The sequence below is a fragment of the Pygocentrus nattereri genome, chromosome 18 (genome assembly GCF_015220715.1).
Source record: "Pygocentrus nattereri isolate fPygNat1 chromosome 18, fPygNat1.pri, whole genome shotgun sequence".
Taxonomy (NCBI): Eukaryota; Metazoa; Chordata; class Actinopteri; order Characiformes; family Serrasalmidae; genus Pygocentrus; species Pygocentrus nattereri.
This window is the reverse complement of record NC_051228.1, coordinates 13,086,719-13,103,424: the sequence shown is the minus strand read 5'-3', so window position 1 is coordinate 13,103,424 and position 16,706 is coordinate 13,086,719. Positions and strand designations below refer to the sequence as shown.

At 44.6% G+C, this 16,706-nt stretch overlaps 1 protein-coding gene across 8 annotated transcripts in view; it reads right to left on the bottom strand.

Annotated features, from left to right (window-relative positions):
• auts2a (activator of transcription and developmental regulator AUTS2 a) overlaps positions 1-16,706 on the bottom strand; it is a 469,856-nt gene that overhangs the window by 311,976 nt on the left and 141,174 nt on the right. For all 8 annotated transcript variants that reach the window (XM_037547285.1, XM_017722542.2, XM_037547284.1 and 5 more), the window contains one exon: positions 1,752-1,853. In XM_037547285.1, coding sequence (XP_037403182.1) covers positions 1,752-1,853 — 102 coding nt within the window. The remainder of the gene's footprint in view (positions 1-1,751; positions 1,854-16,706) is intronic.

The following is a 16,706-nucleotide window of genomic DNA, read 5'->3' as shown; positions in this document are numbered from 1 at the left end:
TCTGTCAGTCTCTCTCTCTATTTCTTTCTCTCTCTCTCTCTCTCTTTCTTCCCCTCACTTGTTCCTGATGCAGGTATCATTTCAATTTCTGATGTCAACATCAAATTACTAATTTCATTTCATGCCTGGCCAAGCATCCTATAGCTACATGCTGAAGCAATCATGCTAGGCTCGTTCCGCCATGTCTGTTTCCCCGACTTGCCTCACCCTCCAGCTGACAGCTCTAATTACATCCGCTATCTGATAGCTGATCCATTCACCCCCACACTTACATCCTAAAGCAGGAGAGAAGCCGGAGGAGAAGGCCCATACGTGGCCGCCTTCCCCCAACTCACTTGTCATACACTCTTCATAAGCCTCCTGGCTTCCTCCCCAGTCTATAGATGCTGATGGGGCACTGCATAATATTATATATTTAAAGTTTCATTTTACCCTTTGCCTCCATTTATGCAGTTTATCCACTGCTTATATTTCTACACTGACCGTTTCAGTGGCTTAACCCGTTGCCTTCATTTTTACTGTTCACTGATGTCTTATAATAGTATAGCAGGCAAATTATAAGCAAAGGAAATACATGACACTCAAAAAAGTTACATGAATGTTTGAAATGTATACAGATATGTATTCCACCAAGATGCTTATAATTCCTAATTGTCACAACATAAAAAGAAAAAGCATATTTCAAAACCTAATCACGGTCTAAGTATAGCAATATTGTAACTGATTGCAGTCCTACAAGTACATGGCTCTGGGCCCAGTCACACCACTGTCTCTACTGAAGCAGAAGACTGGGTAAATAGGATGTGCTTATCATCACCGCACCACACACACAGGCACCAGACCCTGAAGTCTGACTTGAGGGTATGGACTGCACCGAGCTAAATGCACACTTATAAGCTTGCGCAGTTAGCCTCCCCACCTCCCACACACATATAAAAAAAGAATAGTACATTACTGTTCTATTTGGCACAGGACCATGTCAGTTTAGATCAATGGGGTGGATAAAGTAAATTGTAAAAATGCTATATCAATATAGTAAAGTGGTACCAACTGACTGTTTGATGATAACCATGAGGGCAGCAGGATATGGATGATACTACTAGATAACACTTAAGCACTGACAGTGTGTTCCAATTTATTTTGAAGTTAAAACATTGTTAAAGCAGAAGAAATATACTAAATGGGCATGCAACATACAATGGCAGGATATTAGGCTCTGCATATCATATTTAATGTTTACTGTACTCCTATGCCCGCACATAGGCACTTTTTTGCAACAAGGATCTGGTTTTCCTGTACTATACTGATATATAGCTAACATTCTCCACTGGATATGTTTCGTAACCCAGACCTTGATTCCTGGAAAGCTCAGGATATATTCTGGGACATAAAAGTGCATAATTAGAGAAGCTGCTTCAGAGTTTCTGAGTTGGAATCATTATGGTCATTATGGTGTAGAAAGAGAACTGGTGCTACCTAAATCTGGTGCATCTGCATGTGACTGATCATGTAATCGATCTTTAGAATGTGGAAATATTAACAGGAGTTAACATTAACAATAACATAATTTTGGGGGAGCAGCATGTTGTGAATGCTTGGTATTTCTAATCATGTGTGCTGTGACAGTGTTCAAGATCATGTATAGGGCTATAGGGTATGGCTTTTGGAAACATCTAAGGTCATGAAAGATGTGATGGTTGATGTTTGACGTTCATGTGAGGTGAGGTTAGGATCTTTAACTGGTGACTTACATCTGTCAGTCTTTCTCGAGAACTGCTCCTGATGGATGGTTTGGATTCACCACTCAGACTCTCGCTGTCACTGTCCTTACAGTTGTTCTGCCCAGGCTTCAGCTGCAAAACAGAGGAAAACAAACACAACATGAGGGAAAGATCACAAAAATATCCATAAAAGAAACCGCACACAAACCGTTTACATCTAAAGCCAGACAACCGCTATCACAGAGTAGCTTCTTATAAAATTCAAATCAATTTTAAATGGTGTCTTTTGATGATAAAAGCAAACTCAAGATTTTGAAAATGAAAAGTCATAAACGGACAGCAATCAGGTGTTATTCTAATGTCAAGATGTTTTTCTGGGTCCCCTTTAAAGATGAAACCCCTCTGTGGATTGGCAGCTACATAGGTCTGGGATCTTAAAAATAGATAAGCTCTCGTTCTTCCTTTTATTGAAGAGAGAAATAAACTACCTCCCCACAAAACATCAAACAGTCTTTTGGTTTCCACCAGGTATTTACTCCATGTAGAGACTGGAGCCTCTCAGCAGGTGTCCTTCTCCAGCCTCAGAAATCATAATGAAAAAGAGCTTTGGCTCGCAGGGGGATGGTGGGGGAGAGGAAAAGAAGATGTGCACTCCAGAAACATCTGAGCCCCACTGAAGTCTGGAGAACAATGTTGGACTCCTGGGACCTGGTAACCGCCGTCAGGGTCTGCAATTTATGTCGTCTGAAGCTTCCTCAGGCAGACAGGCTTTTTCCAGAGCCTGAGACCTGCCAAATTCTGCAGGCTTCATCTCCTAGCACATAAAAACAGGGCTTTACGAGCCAGCATGGAGCAGAGCAGTAAATGGCTGCAATGGCACCTGATAGAAAAAGCAGAATGGGCCATGGTGCACCAGGGGCTTATTTACAGAGATGGAGAGACCAATCTTTTTCTCTTAGGTATGTGTGTGTGTGAATAATAATGTGTACGTACACACCCACACCCACACCCACACACATTATATACACACACACACATATATATATATATATATATATATATATATATATGTGTGTGTGTGTGTGTGTGTGTGTGTGTGTGTGTGTGTGTGTGTGTGTACACAATGGTATTCACTCTATTTTCCTTCTCCTCTATGATCATAAAAAACAGTCTCCACAAAAGCAGGGAGAGAAGGGATGAAGCTTGAATATCTCTTTTCTCTGGTGCTGGCTGTGGGTTGTTAAACCGCAGAGGAGAAATGGGAGGCTGCTAAGTAGAAGGCCCTTGAGTAAAGCACATAATTAAAACGAAACTGTTCCCTTTCTGTAGCCATTAGCTATGTGAAAGGATCCCTCTCCATGGGAGAACCCAGTGATGCTAGGCAGTGTCGACTGCTTCTGCAAGCAGGACACTGTGATATGAGCAAAAGAGATGAAAAGAAAGAGCAAAAGAGATAAAAAGAAAGAGGCAAAGGGAGAAACAAGTCTGCATCAAACAGGGTCCAAAAAGAACCATGGGGGTACAGGTGCAGGGACAACATAGTACTTACACCGGGGAGAATGTGTGAATAATTCCTGTGATATTTTTAAAAGATACTCTTTTAAACTTTGTGTTCTTATTTTGAATGCAGCTGACCAATTATATTTCCCTCATTAAAGAATCCTCAAACCTCTTTTGAAGCATCTGTGCTGTGCTGCCTTCCATTATAGCTCCTAAACTGCCTAAGCCACCCATCATGCTTTTCAGACTGACCAGATCTGAACAGTGAATAAAGCCAGGACAAGGCATGAACCATATGTGGATTCTCTCACGAACCCATTAGCACATCGGGTTGCAGGCCCATTGTCCCAGTCTAATGGTTCACTTGTGAATAATACTGTATTTATGGGTATGAATGACTTTGTGGCACGTGCCTGTCCCCTGGGCCCTAATGACAGCCACGAGAGCCAGCAGCAAGCAAAGCCCAGCGAGGATTGCAGAGGAACACCGCGAGTGACTGGGGGACAGCACGCGAGTCTTGAGTCCAGCCTCCTGGGCGCCGCCTCTTGTCTCGCACTTTAATTTGCCTCACATTTGATCAAGGTGGATGAGCTGTGGGGTGAAGGTGGTGACAGGGAGGCGGAGCAACGAGTTCTCTCTCCCTCTTGGCAGCTCTTTAAAAAGAGCAGAGAGGGAATGCAGAGAGAGAGAGAGAGAGAGAGAGAGAGACGAGCAGCAGCAGAGGCCTGAAGAGCTTAGTTTGAAAAGGACTGAAAAGTCTAGTTTGAGGCCACTGAAAAGTGGCCAGCTTAGCTTTGGTTGTTTGGCTTTGCGAAAATAAAAGCAACACTAAAGCCTGCCTCCTCCCTAAGCCTGGGGTAGCACAAGGCGTGCTACAGACTGCAATATCTCTAATTCCAACATTGCTTCTGACCAGACACATCTTAATTCATTTTTAATGATTTCCCTTGATTACTTTTAAAGTAAATCGGCAATCTATTCAATCAACATCACATCTTCTGAAACATTATGAGGTCAAGCCCTAATCTAAAGTGATTTGCAAAAGTGTCTCTTAGCATACTTCATTTAATTTCTCTTAAGGCTTCTGAAACTGCTTTGAAGAGCATTTTTCTTCCTTGTGATGTGCAGATCGCTCATCTGCACTATAATCACTGATGGCACTAGATTCATTTTCAGTGTGTTCACTGATAGCAGTCTAAAACAGAGCAGAGAAATGCTAGTGGTCTCAATAAATAACCATCATCAAAAGTTAAACTAATATTGGATCTCTGTGCTGATGTACTTCAGTAGTTACATCAGGGGAATAAACCTGTCCTGTCTATAAACCCAGTGTTTTTGAACATTTCAATCAATCAGAGAGTGATATGCCTACTCATTAACTTTCATTTGCTTAGGCAATAGTTTATATACATCATTTGAATTACTTCCTTTTACAACAACTGCACTAATGCTGGCCCTGACTCCAAAACAGTAAGTGCAGAAAAGATGCGCGTGTGTATGTGTATCAATTCACAAGAATTTATTTGTCAGTGTTCAACGTGTGCTGAATGTGTGCATGTGCATATTCTAGTTTGTGTAATCATAACTGAGTTCATTGTAATTGACTGCTTTGCCAGGTTGCAACATCAAGACAAACTTCCTTAAGGACCCAGAGGGCACAGTCTGGGCAAAGATTCTCCGTCAAGGAAGATAAACAGATGGGTTTCATATTACTCCAACTAAATTCACAACAGTTAAAAACCATGCAAGACATTAGCATCTAATGAAACATTTAAACTTCCAGTAAGTGCATCTGCCATTAATTTCAACACAGTAAGGACTTGTTTTGCCTCAATCTGTTCACTGTTAGGGCAGATTTCCCCCACCTTAGTCTGAGTTTAGTGAAGTATAGAATTAACTTCTGTTTTCAATAAGCAGTCGACAAGATTCTCTGGCACAAAGGAGGCTCAAAGCCTCCACACTATTAAAGATCAATTTATGCTGCTACCAGGGCTTTGATCTATGGTGGTAATGGAATGAGCCACTCGTTATGCATTCCTCATAAATAGGTCAGACAGACCTATGTAGCCTTAACCTTGTTGGGGCTGAAAGACTAGTGTGAAAATTAAGGATTAGTGTGAAAATAAATAACTAAATAAACAAATAAATGAGTTTGTGTACATCTACACATATGTGCTATTTTACAGTGTTATGATCATAGAACAAAGTACGTTCAGAAGGCCATTGACAAAATTGGAGTGAGTTTCCAACTGCATCAACAGGGGCCAAGCATAACAGCAGCCTTGGACTGCATATCAAAGATGCTCATAATGTTTTCCATCCCGCCGTGTTATAAAATCCAGATCCATGCCGATAGCAAAAACCCCTTGAGCACCAATTTAATTCACAATGGCTCTTATATCCCATGCATGACCCCTACCATCAGATACACTTCTCTCTATACTTAGATTTACTATGATTTTAGTCTGGCTTCAGCTGCAAAGCAAAGCCACTATTAAAGACTACAGCACACAGTGCATAAGCTAAATGTGGTTTATGGAGACAGCAAGCAAGAGCTTAGGTTTTTTTTTTTTATATAGACAGTTTTACTGTCTTCTTAAATGAGAAAGCAGCAGCAGCACTCAGATACTCTGGGAACTATGATAAGTCCTTTACACTGATATAACACCAGTATCAATAAAGCCCACTGTCGTAAAACCGATTTTACTGAATGCAAAAATGGGAGTGCTTACAGAGGATAAGAAATCATGACTTACAAAGGTACCTAATGGCAAATGTAGAATCTGCTGAGACCAAGATAGCGGTTAGTTGGTAATGCTTTTATGTTCATGTGTTTTAAAATGTGAAGTGAATCATAGGGACAGTATTTAAACCTCAACACTGTGTATAGTGTTGGAGTAATGAAGAAAGCTTATTCTTAGTGTCCGTCTGACTAGACTCCTCACACAGCCATTATGGTTAACACATGTAGTCATTTATTTTTTATTCCCACTTATTAAAAAGCATTTAAAGGGTGTTATAGGGCTTATTTTATTCCATTGACCTATTCTAAAATGCTAGCCTAGCAAACAAATAAAATCATACACAAAACAAACTTAAAAAAAAAAAAAAACAAGCTTCAAACTATACCAGCCTGTCTAGTACCCTGAGCATACTATTCTCCCTCAAACATGCCTGGAGGAACAAGCTAAGCCTTTTGATTTCAAAAGAAGCCTGCAGGACATGGTCACTAACAGCTCCCATTCTTCCTTACTTACGCGCTACAGCAGTTGCGAAGCCTTGTGGTAATAAAACCAGGTATAATTCAACTTTTATTGCTCTACTGTGGTGTTGCTAACCTGTCCTCCAAGGATCTTACAGACAGAGAATCCCACAAGAGCTACAATGAAAGGGGATCTCATTTACCTAAAAGCACTTATACATTTTTAATTTGCTTTAACAAGTAAATTAACAAGTACCTCATTCAGGAAGTTTTATGGCTGCCTGCCACCAAGGGTCGGCCATGAAAGTTTTATAGATAATCCACTAGCACACTAGGCTGCTTATAATAAATTGTCTATTTCCTGCCTCAGAGTCAAATCCCTCAGTTTCCAGTGAATACACTTTAAAACATCTCCCCCTCAGCCACCTTCACAGAACAGAGCTATATAAAGGCCTTTTAACTGTTAGAGCAGACAGCAGCCCACAGAGAGGAATAATCCTGTTACCTGTGGAACCGGAGAGAGTCTGCAGTCTATGCATAGAGAGGCAGGTGGCTCATGGCAAAGCGCTGCCCTCAAGGAAGAGTTTGCACCAGTCGGAGCCACATGTCATGTTTTCTGCTGTTAACAGCTTAAGAATAACAGCTCAAAAAATGGAAATTGGACTTTAAAAACTCATTTTAACAACACAGCGCTTTTGACTAAATCTCTCATATATGGGGCACTGTGTAGGCTCCCTGAGGTCCAATCAGCTAGCAGTGTCTGTCAGACAGCAGCAGTTTGGAAACTGTTGTGTGCAGTTAATGTGAACGTGACTTCTCCCGACAACAACAACATATGACAGCAGGATGCAGGAGCCATCACAACCAGTATGGCGCAGCTGGGAGTTTTCCGTCATCACTTGGACAGCTGATGTGTCGCACAACCATTCCAGTGATCCTGCCATGACCTACTGCTAGGCTCTGAGGGCTGGGGGCTCTAACCATCACAGACAGGCTGTCTGAGCCGCGCCCAATCTAAAGTAGCAGCCTGTCAACAGTCATCAGGTCCTTGGTCTGCCAAAAGGGCCCACATGCTTATTTATTAAGGCTAGCAATACATCCCAGCATGTACAGAAAGGTTTTGTGCTTTGACAATGTTCTGATTTAAAGTCACAGACTGTCTTTCCTACTTAGACATTTTTTTAAAAGTCACATTGGCCCTTGAGCTTTAATTCTACTGAGTGTTGGCAAACATGCTTCAGTGACAATTTTATAGCTTTCATCAGCATCTACTGTCACCCTTAGGTGTGATCACAATGGTAACCGGCTGCTCTTCCTAATGTTCCAATGATACTGCATGGCCTCTGATGACATTACCATGGCAATGGCAGTTTCAAGGACTTTATTTCATCTTACAGACTTGCATATTCAACTTACGTGTGAGTTCATAAACTTTTGGGCAACCTTGGTCAAATTACACATTTTTGCTGATTTTTTAAAATGAAAATATATACATACAACTAGGAAAAAATAAAATCGTAATCATGCAGTGTAATAAATTTTAGACACCTTAATAAGCGAGTATTTAGGCATTTTAGGCCCCTTTTGGCAGATACACAACTTGCAAATATGTTCTGTAGCCAGCTAGGAGTCGTTCTATTTCAGGAATTTTTAATCAGTCTTTTTAACACAAATCTAGAACTGTGATATTATTGAGCTTGCATGCAGAGAATGTTTAAGATCTACCACATACATTTCATTATTTCATGTTCAAGTCAACAAAACTGCTTAGAGAAAAATACTACATCTCTAAAAATACATTTTTCAGGTATATTTAAGTTAAACCAGCCATTAGGGGTGTACTTTGTGTACTTCTGGTGCCGGTCCCAAGCCCGGATAAATGGTGAGGGTTGCATCAGGAAGGGCATCCGGCGTAAAACTTGTGCCAAAACTATCATGCGGATCACAAATATGATTGCCATACCGGATCGGTCAAGGCCTGGATTAAGAACGACCACTTCCGGTGCTGTTGACCAGCAGGGTGCTGGTGAAAATTGGACTACTGTAGGTCGAAGACCATCAAAGAGGAGAGGAGGAAGGTGGGTTAGAAGGCAGCGAGAGAGAAGGAAAGGCAGGAGTGTGGAGGTTAGAGTAGGGACTCTGAACATAGGGACAATGACTGGTAAAGGCAGAGAGCTTGCAGACAACGATGGAGAGAAGGAAGGTAGATATTCTGTGTGTTCAGGAGACCAGATGGAAAGGAAGCAAGGCCAGGAACATTGGAGGTGGATTCAAACTGTTCTATCATGGTGTAGAGAGGAAGAGAAATGGAGTAGGAATAATCCTAAAGGAACAGCTTGTGAAAAGTGTTCTGGATGTAAAGAGAGTGTCAGACAGGATCATGAGCCTGAAGTTGGAGGTTGATGGTGTAATTTTGAATGTGGTCAGTTCATATGCACCACAGGTTGGTTGTCAGTTAGAGGAGAAAGAGAAATTTTGGAGTAAGATGGATGAAGTGGTAGATGGTGTCCCTAAAGAGGAGAGATTTGTGATTGGTGCAGACTTCAGTGGACATGTTGGTGAAGGGAACAGAGGGGATGAAGAGGTGCTGGGTATGTATGGTGTGAAAGACAGAAATGTGGAAGGTCAGATGGTTGTAGATTTTGCAAAGAGAATGGAAATGGCTGTGGTGAACACATATTTTCAGAAGAGGGAAGAACACAGGGTGACATACAAGAGTGGAGGGAGGTGCACACAGGTGGATGATATCCTTAGCAGGAGATGCCACCTAAAGGAGATTGGAGATTGTAAAGTGGTGCCAGGGGAAAGTGTAGCAAGGCAGCATAGGGTGGTTGTCTGTAGAATGAGATTAGAAACAAAGAAGAGGAAGAGAGTTAAGACAGAGCCAAAGATTAAATGGTGGAAGCTGAAGGAGGAGGATGGTTGCAGGCAGTTCAGGGAAAAATTGCAACAGGCCCTTGGGGGCAGTGAGGAGCTACCTGAGGACTGGGAAACTACAGCTAAGGTGGTGAGAGAAACTGGCAAAAATGTGTTTGGTGTTTCGTCTGGTCAGAGGAAAGAAGACAAGGAAAGTTGGTGATGGAATGAGGAAGTCCAGGAGAGTATTCAGAAAAAGAAGGCAGCTAAGAAAAAGTGGGATAACCAGAGAGATGAAGGAAGTAGGCAGGAGTACTGTGAGGCTAGTCGCATAGCGAAAAGAATGGTGGCAAAGGCAAAGACTCAGGCCTATGATGAGCTGTATGAGAGGCTGGACAGTAAAGAAGGAGTAAAGGACTTGTATCGTTTGGCTAAACAGAGAGATAGAGCTGGAAAGGATGTACAGCAGGTTATGCTGATAAAGGATATAGAGGGAAATGTACTAGTGAGTGAACAGAGAGTGTTTGGTAGATGGAAGGAGTACTTTGAAGAACTAATGAATGAGGAAAACAAGAGAGAAGAGGACAATGGGGGAGATATACTGGATCAGGAAGTGCAGAGAATTGGTAAGGTGTAAGTGAGGGCAGCTTTAAAAAGGATGAAGAATGGAAAGGCAGGTCCAGACGACATACCTGTGGAGGTATGGAGATGTTTAGGAGAGAAGGCAGTGGACTTTTTAACCAGGTTGTTTAACAAAATCCTGGAGAGTGGATGCCTGATGAGTGGAGAAGCAGTGTACTGGTCCCCATTTTTAAGAACAAGGGTGATGTGCAGAGCTGCAGTAACAACAGAGGTATAAAGTTGATTAGCCACACCATGAAGGTATGGGAAAGTGTTGAAGCAAGGCTAAGGCGAGAGGTTCAGATCAGTGAACAGCAGTTTGGTTTCATGCCCAGAAAGAGTACCACAGATGCAATTTTTGCGTTGAGAGTGTTGGTAGAGAAGTACAGATCTAGTGGATGTAGTGGATCTAGAGAAGGCATATGATAGGGTGCCAAGACAGGAACTGTGGTACTGTATGAGGAAGTCAGGTGTAGCTGAAAAATATGTTAGGGTGGTGCAGGACATGTATGAGGATAGTGAGACAGTGGTGAGGTGTGCAGTTGGAGTGACAAATGGTTTCAAGGTGAAGGTAGGGTTACATCAGGGATCAGCTTTGAGCCCCTTCTTGTTTGCAATGGTGATGAAAAGGTTGGTGCAATGTGGATCAGGTGGCGGCCGAAGGCGGGGGCCTTGGCGCTCCGATCCTCGGCTACTGAAACTGGCTCTCGGAACAAGGAACGTGACCTCTCTGGCAGGGAAAGAGCCTGAGCTAGTGTATGAGGGTGAGAGATACCAACTAGATATAGTTGGGCTCTCCTCAACACATGGCACGGGCTCTGGCACAGACTCTCTCTCGAGGGGTTGGACTTTATTCCACTCTGGAGTTGTCCAGGGTGAGAGTGATTGGGCAGGAGTGGGCTTACTCATAGCTCCCCGGCTCAGCGCCTGTACATTGGGGTTTTCTCTGGTGGACGAGAGGGTTATTTCCCTGTGCCTTCAGGTCGGGGAACGGGCTCTGACTGTTGTCTGTGCTTATGCACCAAACGGCAGTTCGGAGTACCTGGCCTTCTTGGAGACCCTGGCGGGGATACTGGAAAGTGCCCCCTGTGGGGACTCCGTTGTCTTGCTGGGTGACTTCAACGCTCACATGGGCAATGACAGTGAGACCTGGAAGGGCGTGATTGGGAGGAACGGCTTCACCGATTTGAACCCAAATGGTGTTTTGTTATTGGAGTTCTGTGCTCGCCACAGTCTGTCCATAACAAACACCATGTTCGAACACAAAGGTGTGCATAAGTGCACATGGCATCAGGACACCTTAGGCCACAGTTTGTTGATTGACTTCGTAGTTGTGTCATCGGATTGCAACCATGTGTTTTGGACACCCGAGTGAAGAGAGGAGCGGAGCTGTCAACCGATCACTAGTGATGAGTTGGATCAGATGGCGGGTGAAAATACTGGACAGACCTGGCAGACCCAAACGAGTTGTGAGGGTTTGTTGGGAACGTCTGGCAGAGAAACCTACCAGAAAGGTGTTCAACTCCCACATCCGACAGCTTCCACCGCATACCAAGGGAGGCCAGTGACACTGAGTCCGAATGGGCCCTGTTCCATGCCTTCATTGTCGATGCAGTGAATCGGCGCTGCGGCCGCAAGGTCGTAGGTGCCTGTCGTGGTGGCAGTCCCCGAACCCGCTGGTGGACAACTCGGGTAAAGGAAGCCGGCAAGCTGAAGAAAGATTCCTATTGGGCCTGGTTGGCTTATGGGACTCTGGAGGCAAAAGATGGGTACCAAAGGGCCAAGCGGGCCACGGCTTCGGCAGTTGCTGAGGCAAAAACTCAGGTGTGGGAGGAGTTTGGTGAGGCCATGGAGAAAGACTATCGACAGGCACTGAGAAGGTTCTGGCAAACCGTCAGGCGCCTCAGGAGAGGAAAGCGGTTCCCAACCAACACTGTATACAGTGGGGTTGGGGGGCTACTGACTTCGAATGGGGACGTCATTGGACGGTAGAAGGAATACTTCAAGGATCTTCTCAATCCCACCAATGATCCTTCCCCAGAGGTGGCAGAGCTTGGGGATCCGAGCAAGGGTCCGTCCATCATTCGGGCTGAGGTAGCCAAGGTGGTTGGAAAACTCCTTGGTGGCAGAGCACCGGGGGTGGATGAGATCCGCCTGGAATTCTTGAGGGCTCTGGATGTTGTAGGGCTGTCTTGGCTGACATGCCTCAGCAACATCGCATGGACATCTGGGGTGGTCCCCCTGGAATGGCAGACCGGGGTGGTGGTCCTGCTTTTTATGAAAGGGGACCGGAGGGTGTGTTCCAACTACTGGGGGATCACACTTCTCAGCCTACCCGGTAAGGTCTATGCAGTGGTACTGGAGAAGAGAGTCCGACCGATAGTTGAATCTCAGCTACAAGAGGAACAATGAGGGTTTCGCCCAGGTTGTGGAACACTGGACCAGCTTTTTATCCTCACCAGTATCCTGGAGGGTGTGTGGGAGTTCGCCCAACCAGTCCACATGTGTTTTGTGGATTTGGAGAAGGCATTCGACCGCGTCCCTCAGGGGATCCTGTGGGGAGTGCTCCGGGAGTACGGGGTGAGGGGCTCGTTGCTGGATTGGTTTCCAGTCAGGGTTGGACTCTGACAGGGTTGTCCATTGTCACCAATTCTGTTCATAACTTTTATGGGCAGAGTTTCTCAGAACAGCCAAGCGGTGGAGGGTGCCCAGTATGGTGGCCTCAGGATTTCACGTCTGCTTTTTGCGAATGATGTGGTCCTGTTAGTGTCATCAGGCGGGGACCTCCAGCTCTCTCTGGACCAATTTGCAGCCAAGTGTGACGCGGCTGGGATGAAAATCAGCACCTCTAAATCTGAGAACATGGTCCTCAGTCAGAAAAGGGTGGAATGCTCTGTCCAGGTCGGGAGTGAATTCTTGCCCCAAGTGGAGGAGTTTGGTCCGTCATGGTGAAGAGAGAGCTGAGCACGAAGGGGAAGAAGGTGAGAAGATCAGTGATTCGAGAGAGGCTTGGAGTAGACCACGGGTCCTCCATGTTGAGAGAAGCCAGTTGAAGTGGTTCGGGCATCTGGCAAGGATGGCCTCTGGACGACACCCTACGGAGGTGTTCCAGACATGTCCGACAGGGAGGAGACCCCAGGGAAGACCCAGGACACGTTGGAGGGATTATATCTCTCAACTGTCTTGGGAACGCCTCAAGCTGGAGGAGCAGACAGAGGAGAGGGAGGCCTGGGCCTCTTTGCTTCGGCTGCTGCCCCCGCGACCCGGCCCCGGATAAATGGTCGAGGATGGATGGATGGATGGATGGATGGATGGATGGATGGACGGACTACATAAGGAGTAGTCTGTCTTATACAAACTACCACTTAACCACAGTCTTATGCAGTTCAAGGACCTACGCTGATTAGACTACACAGAAGAAAGTTATTACAACCCCAATTCCAAAGAAGTTGGGGCGTTGTGTAAAACAAATAAAAACAGAATACGATGATTCGAAAATCCTTTTTAACCTATATTCAGTTGAATACGCTACAAACACATGATATTTAATGTTCAAATGGATAAACTTTATTGCATTTTGCAAATATTTACTCATTTTGAATTTGATGCCTGCAACACGTTCCAAAGAAGTTGGGACAGGGGCATGTTTCCACTGTGTTACATCGCCTTTCCTTTCAACAACACTCAATATGCATTTGGGAACTGACGACACTAATTGTTGAAGCTTTGTAGGTGGAATTCTTTCCCATTCTTGCTTGAAGTATAACTTCAGTTTCTCAACAGTCCGGGGTCTCCGTTGTCGTATTTTGTGCTTCATAATGTGCCACACATTGTCAATGGCAGACCTGGACTCTGGACTGCAGGCAGGCTAGTCTAGTACCCGCACTCTTTTACTACGAAGCCACGCTGTTGTAACATGTCCAGAATGTGGCTTGGCATTGTCTTGCTGAAATAAGCAGGACGTCCCTGAAAAATACGTTGCTTGGATGGCAGCATATGTTGCTCCAAAACCTGTATGTACCTTTCAGCATTAATGGTGCCTTCACAGATGTGCAAGTTACCCATGCCATGGGCACTAACACATCTCCATACCATCAGAGATGCTGGCTTTTGAACTTTGCGGTGATAACAATCCGGACAGTCCATCTCCTCTTTGGCCCGGAGGACATGACGTCCATGATTTCCAAAAACAATTTGAAATGTGGACTCGTCAGACCACAGGACACTTTTCCACATTGCGTCAGTCCATCTCAGATGAGCTCGGGGTGTTGTTGATATATGGCTTTCACTTTGCATGGTTGAGTTTTAACTTGCACTTGTAGATGGAGCGACAAACTGTGTTCACTGACAGTAGTTTTCTGAAGTGTTCCTGAGCCCATGTGGTAATATCTGTTACAGAAATGTTGTGGGTTATTAATGCAGTGCCGTCTGAAGGTCACGGGCATTCAATGTTGGTTTTCTGCCTTGCCGCTTACTTGCAGAGATTTCTCCAGATTCTTTGAATTTTTTGATGATATTATGGACTGTAGATGATGAAACCCCTAAATTCTTTGCAATTGCACGTTGAGAAACATTGTTCTCAACAATGTTGTTCACAAAGTGGTGAACAACATTGTTCTCACCAACGTTGTTCACAAAGTGGTGAACCTCACCCCCTCCTTGCTTGTGAACGACTGAGCCTTTCAGTGATGCTCCCTTTATACCTAATCATGACACTCACCTGTTTCCAATTAACCTGCTCACCTGTGGAATGTTCCAAACTGTGGAATGTGTTTTTTGAGCATTTCTCAACTTTCCCAGTCTTTTGTTGCCCCTGTCCCAACTTCTTTGGAACGTGTTGCAGGCATCAAATTCAAAACGAGTGAATATTTGCAAAAAACTATAAAGTTTATCCGTTTGAACATTAAATATCTTGTCTTTGAATATATATATTGAATATAGGTTGAAAAATATTTGCAAATCATCGTATTCTGTTTTTATTTATGCTTTACACAATGTCCTAACTTCATTGGAATTGGGGTTGTATGTATTAAGTATTATTCAAGTCTTTTTCCAAAGAAATTTGCTCCATATCAAGTTTTCAAAGTGTGTTGTTTTTAAGTTCTTATGGAATTGTTGAATGTGTAAAAGCCGATTTTCTCTTTGTAATCTTGGGAGTGTCAAGGTTATAAGATTTATATTTATGGGGTTCCCTTTCCTACAGTTGATCTGTGGCTTGGTGAGCTAGTACAGACTGTGCACATGGAAAATACTAGATCCTATTTGATTATACCCTAATAACATCACCACCAGCTTAAGAATTTGAGGTGTCTTAAATGGTAGCAAGAGGTAAAAATGGTAGGATGGATGTTCTGTGCTCTGGTTTATGTTTCTGTATACCAGAAAATGTTAGTGGAATATTTATGTGTGGTATATTTTCAGCTATTGTGCAATCTCTAAGATTCCTTTTCTCTCCAAAAGTTTAGAGAAAATGTCGCACCACAACTCCGTTCTTTCTTACGTAGAAATAATACACATTCAATCAGGCTACAGGGAGTATCACGGCACTGAATCAGCAACAGTCAAAGTGGTTACTGATCTGTTTCTAGCTTCAGATTGTTGCTGAGTTTTTGTCTTAGTGCTATTGGATCTGAGTGAAGCAGCTCAAGGTGAAACTACAAGGAAGAAACTTTTCCACATCAGGTGGAAATTATTGGCAATCTGCAGGTGGGGACCATAGACTCAGTACCTATGCTTTCTGGCTGATGTTTTGGTCACTTTTGAATGTTGGTGGTGCTTTCACACTCGTGGTAGCATGAGACGGACTCTAAAACCCACACAAGTGGCTCAGGTAGTGCAGCTCATCCAGGATGGCACATCAATGAGCTGTGGCAAGAAGGTTTGCTGTGTCTGTCAGCGTAGTGTCCAGAGCCTGGAGGTGCTACCAGGAGACAGGCCAGTACACCAGGAGACGTGGAGGAGGCCATAGGAGGGCAACAACCCAGCAGTAGGACCGCTACCTCCGCCTTTGTGCAAGGAGGAACCGGACGAGCACTGCCAGAGCCCTGCAAAATGAACTCCAGCAGGCCACAAATGTGCATGTGTCTGCACAAACGGTTAGAAACTGACTCCATGAGGATGGTAGGGGCCTGACGTCCACAGATGGGGGTTGTGCTCAGAGCCCAACACCGTGCAGGATGCTTGGCATTTGCCAGAGAACACCAGGATTGGCAAATTTGCCATTGGCACCCTGTGCTCTTCACAGATGAAAGCAGGTTCACACTGAGCACATGTGACAGACGTGACAGAGTCTGGAGACGCCGTGGAGAGTGATCTGCTGCCTGCAACATCCTTCAGCATGACCGGTTTGGCAGTGGGTCAGTAATGGTGTGGGGTGGCATTTCTTTGGAGGGCCACACAGCCCTCCATGTGCTTGACAGAGGTAGCCTGACTGCCATTAGGTACCTGCCATGAGATCCTCAGACCCCTTGTGAGACCATATGCTGGTGCGGTTGGCCCTGGGTTCCTTGGTCAGTGCTAGACCTCATGTGGCTGGAGTGTGTCAGCAGCTCCTGCAAGATGAAGGCATTGAAGCTATGGACTGGCCCGCCCGTTCCCCAGACCTGAATCCAATTGAACACATCTGGGACATCATGTCTCGCTCCATCCACTAACACCACGTTGCACCACAGACTTTCCAGGAGTTGGCAGATGCTTTAGTACAGGTCTGGGAGGAGATCCCTCAGGAGACCATCCGCCACCTCATCAGGAGCATGCCCAGGCGTTGTAAGGAGGTCATACAGGCACATGGAGGCCACACACAATAG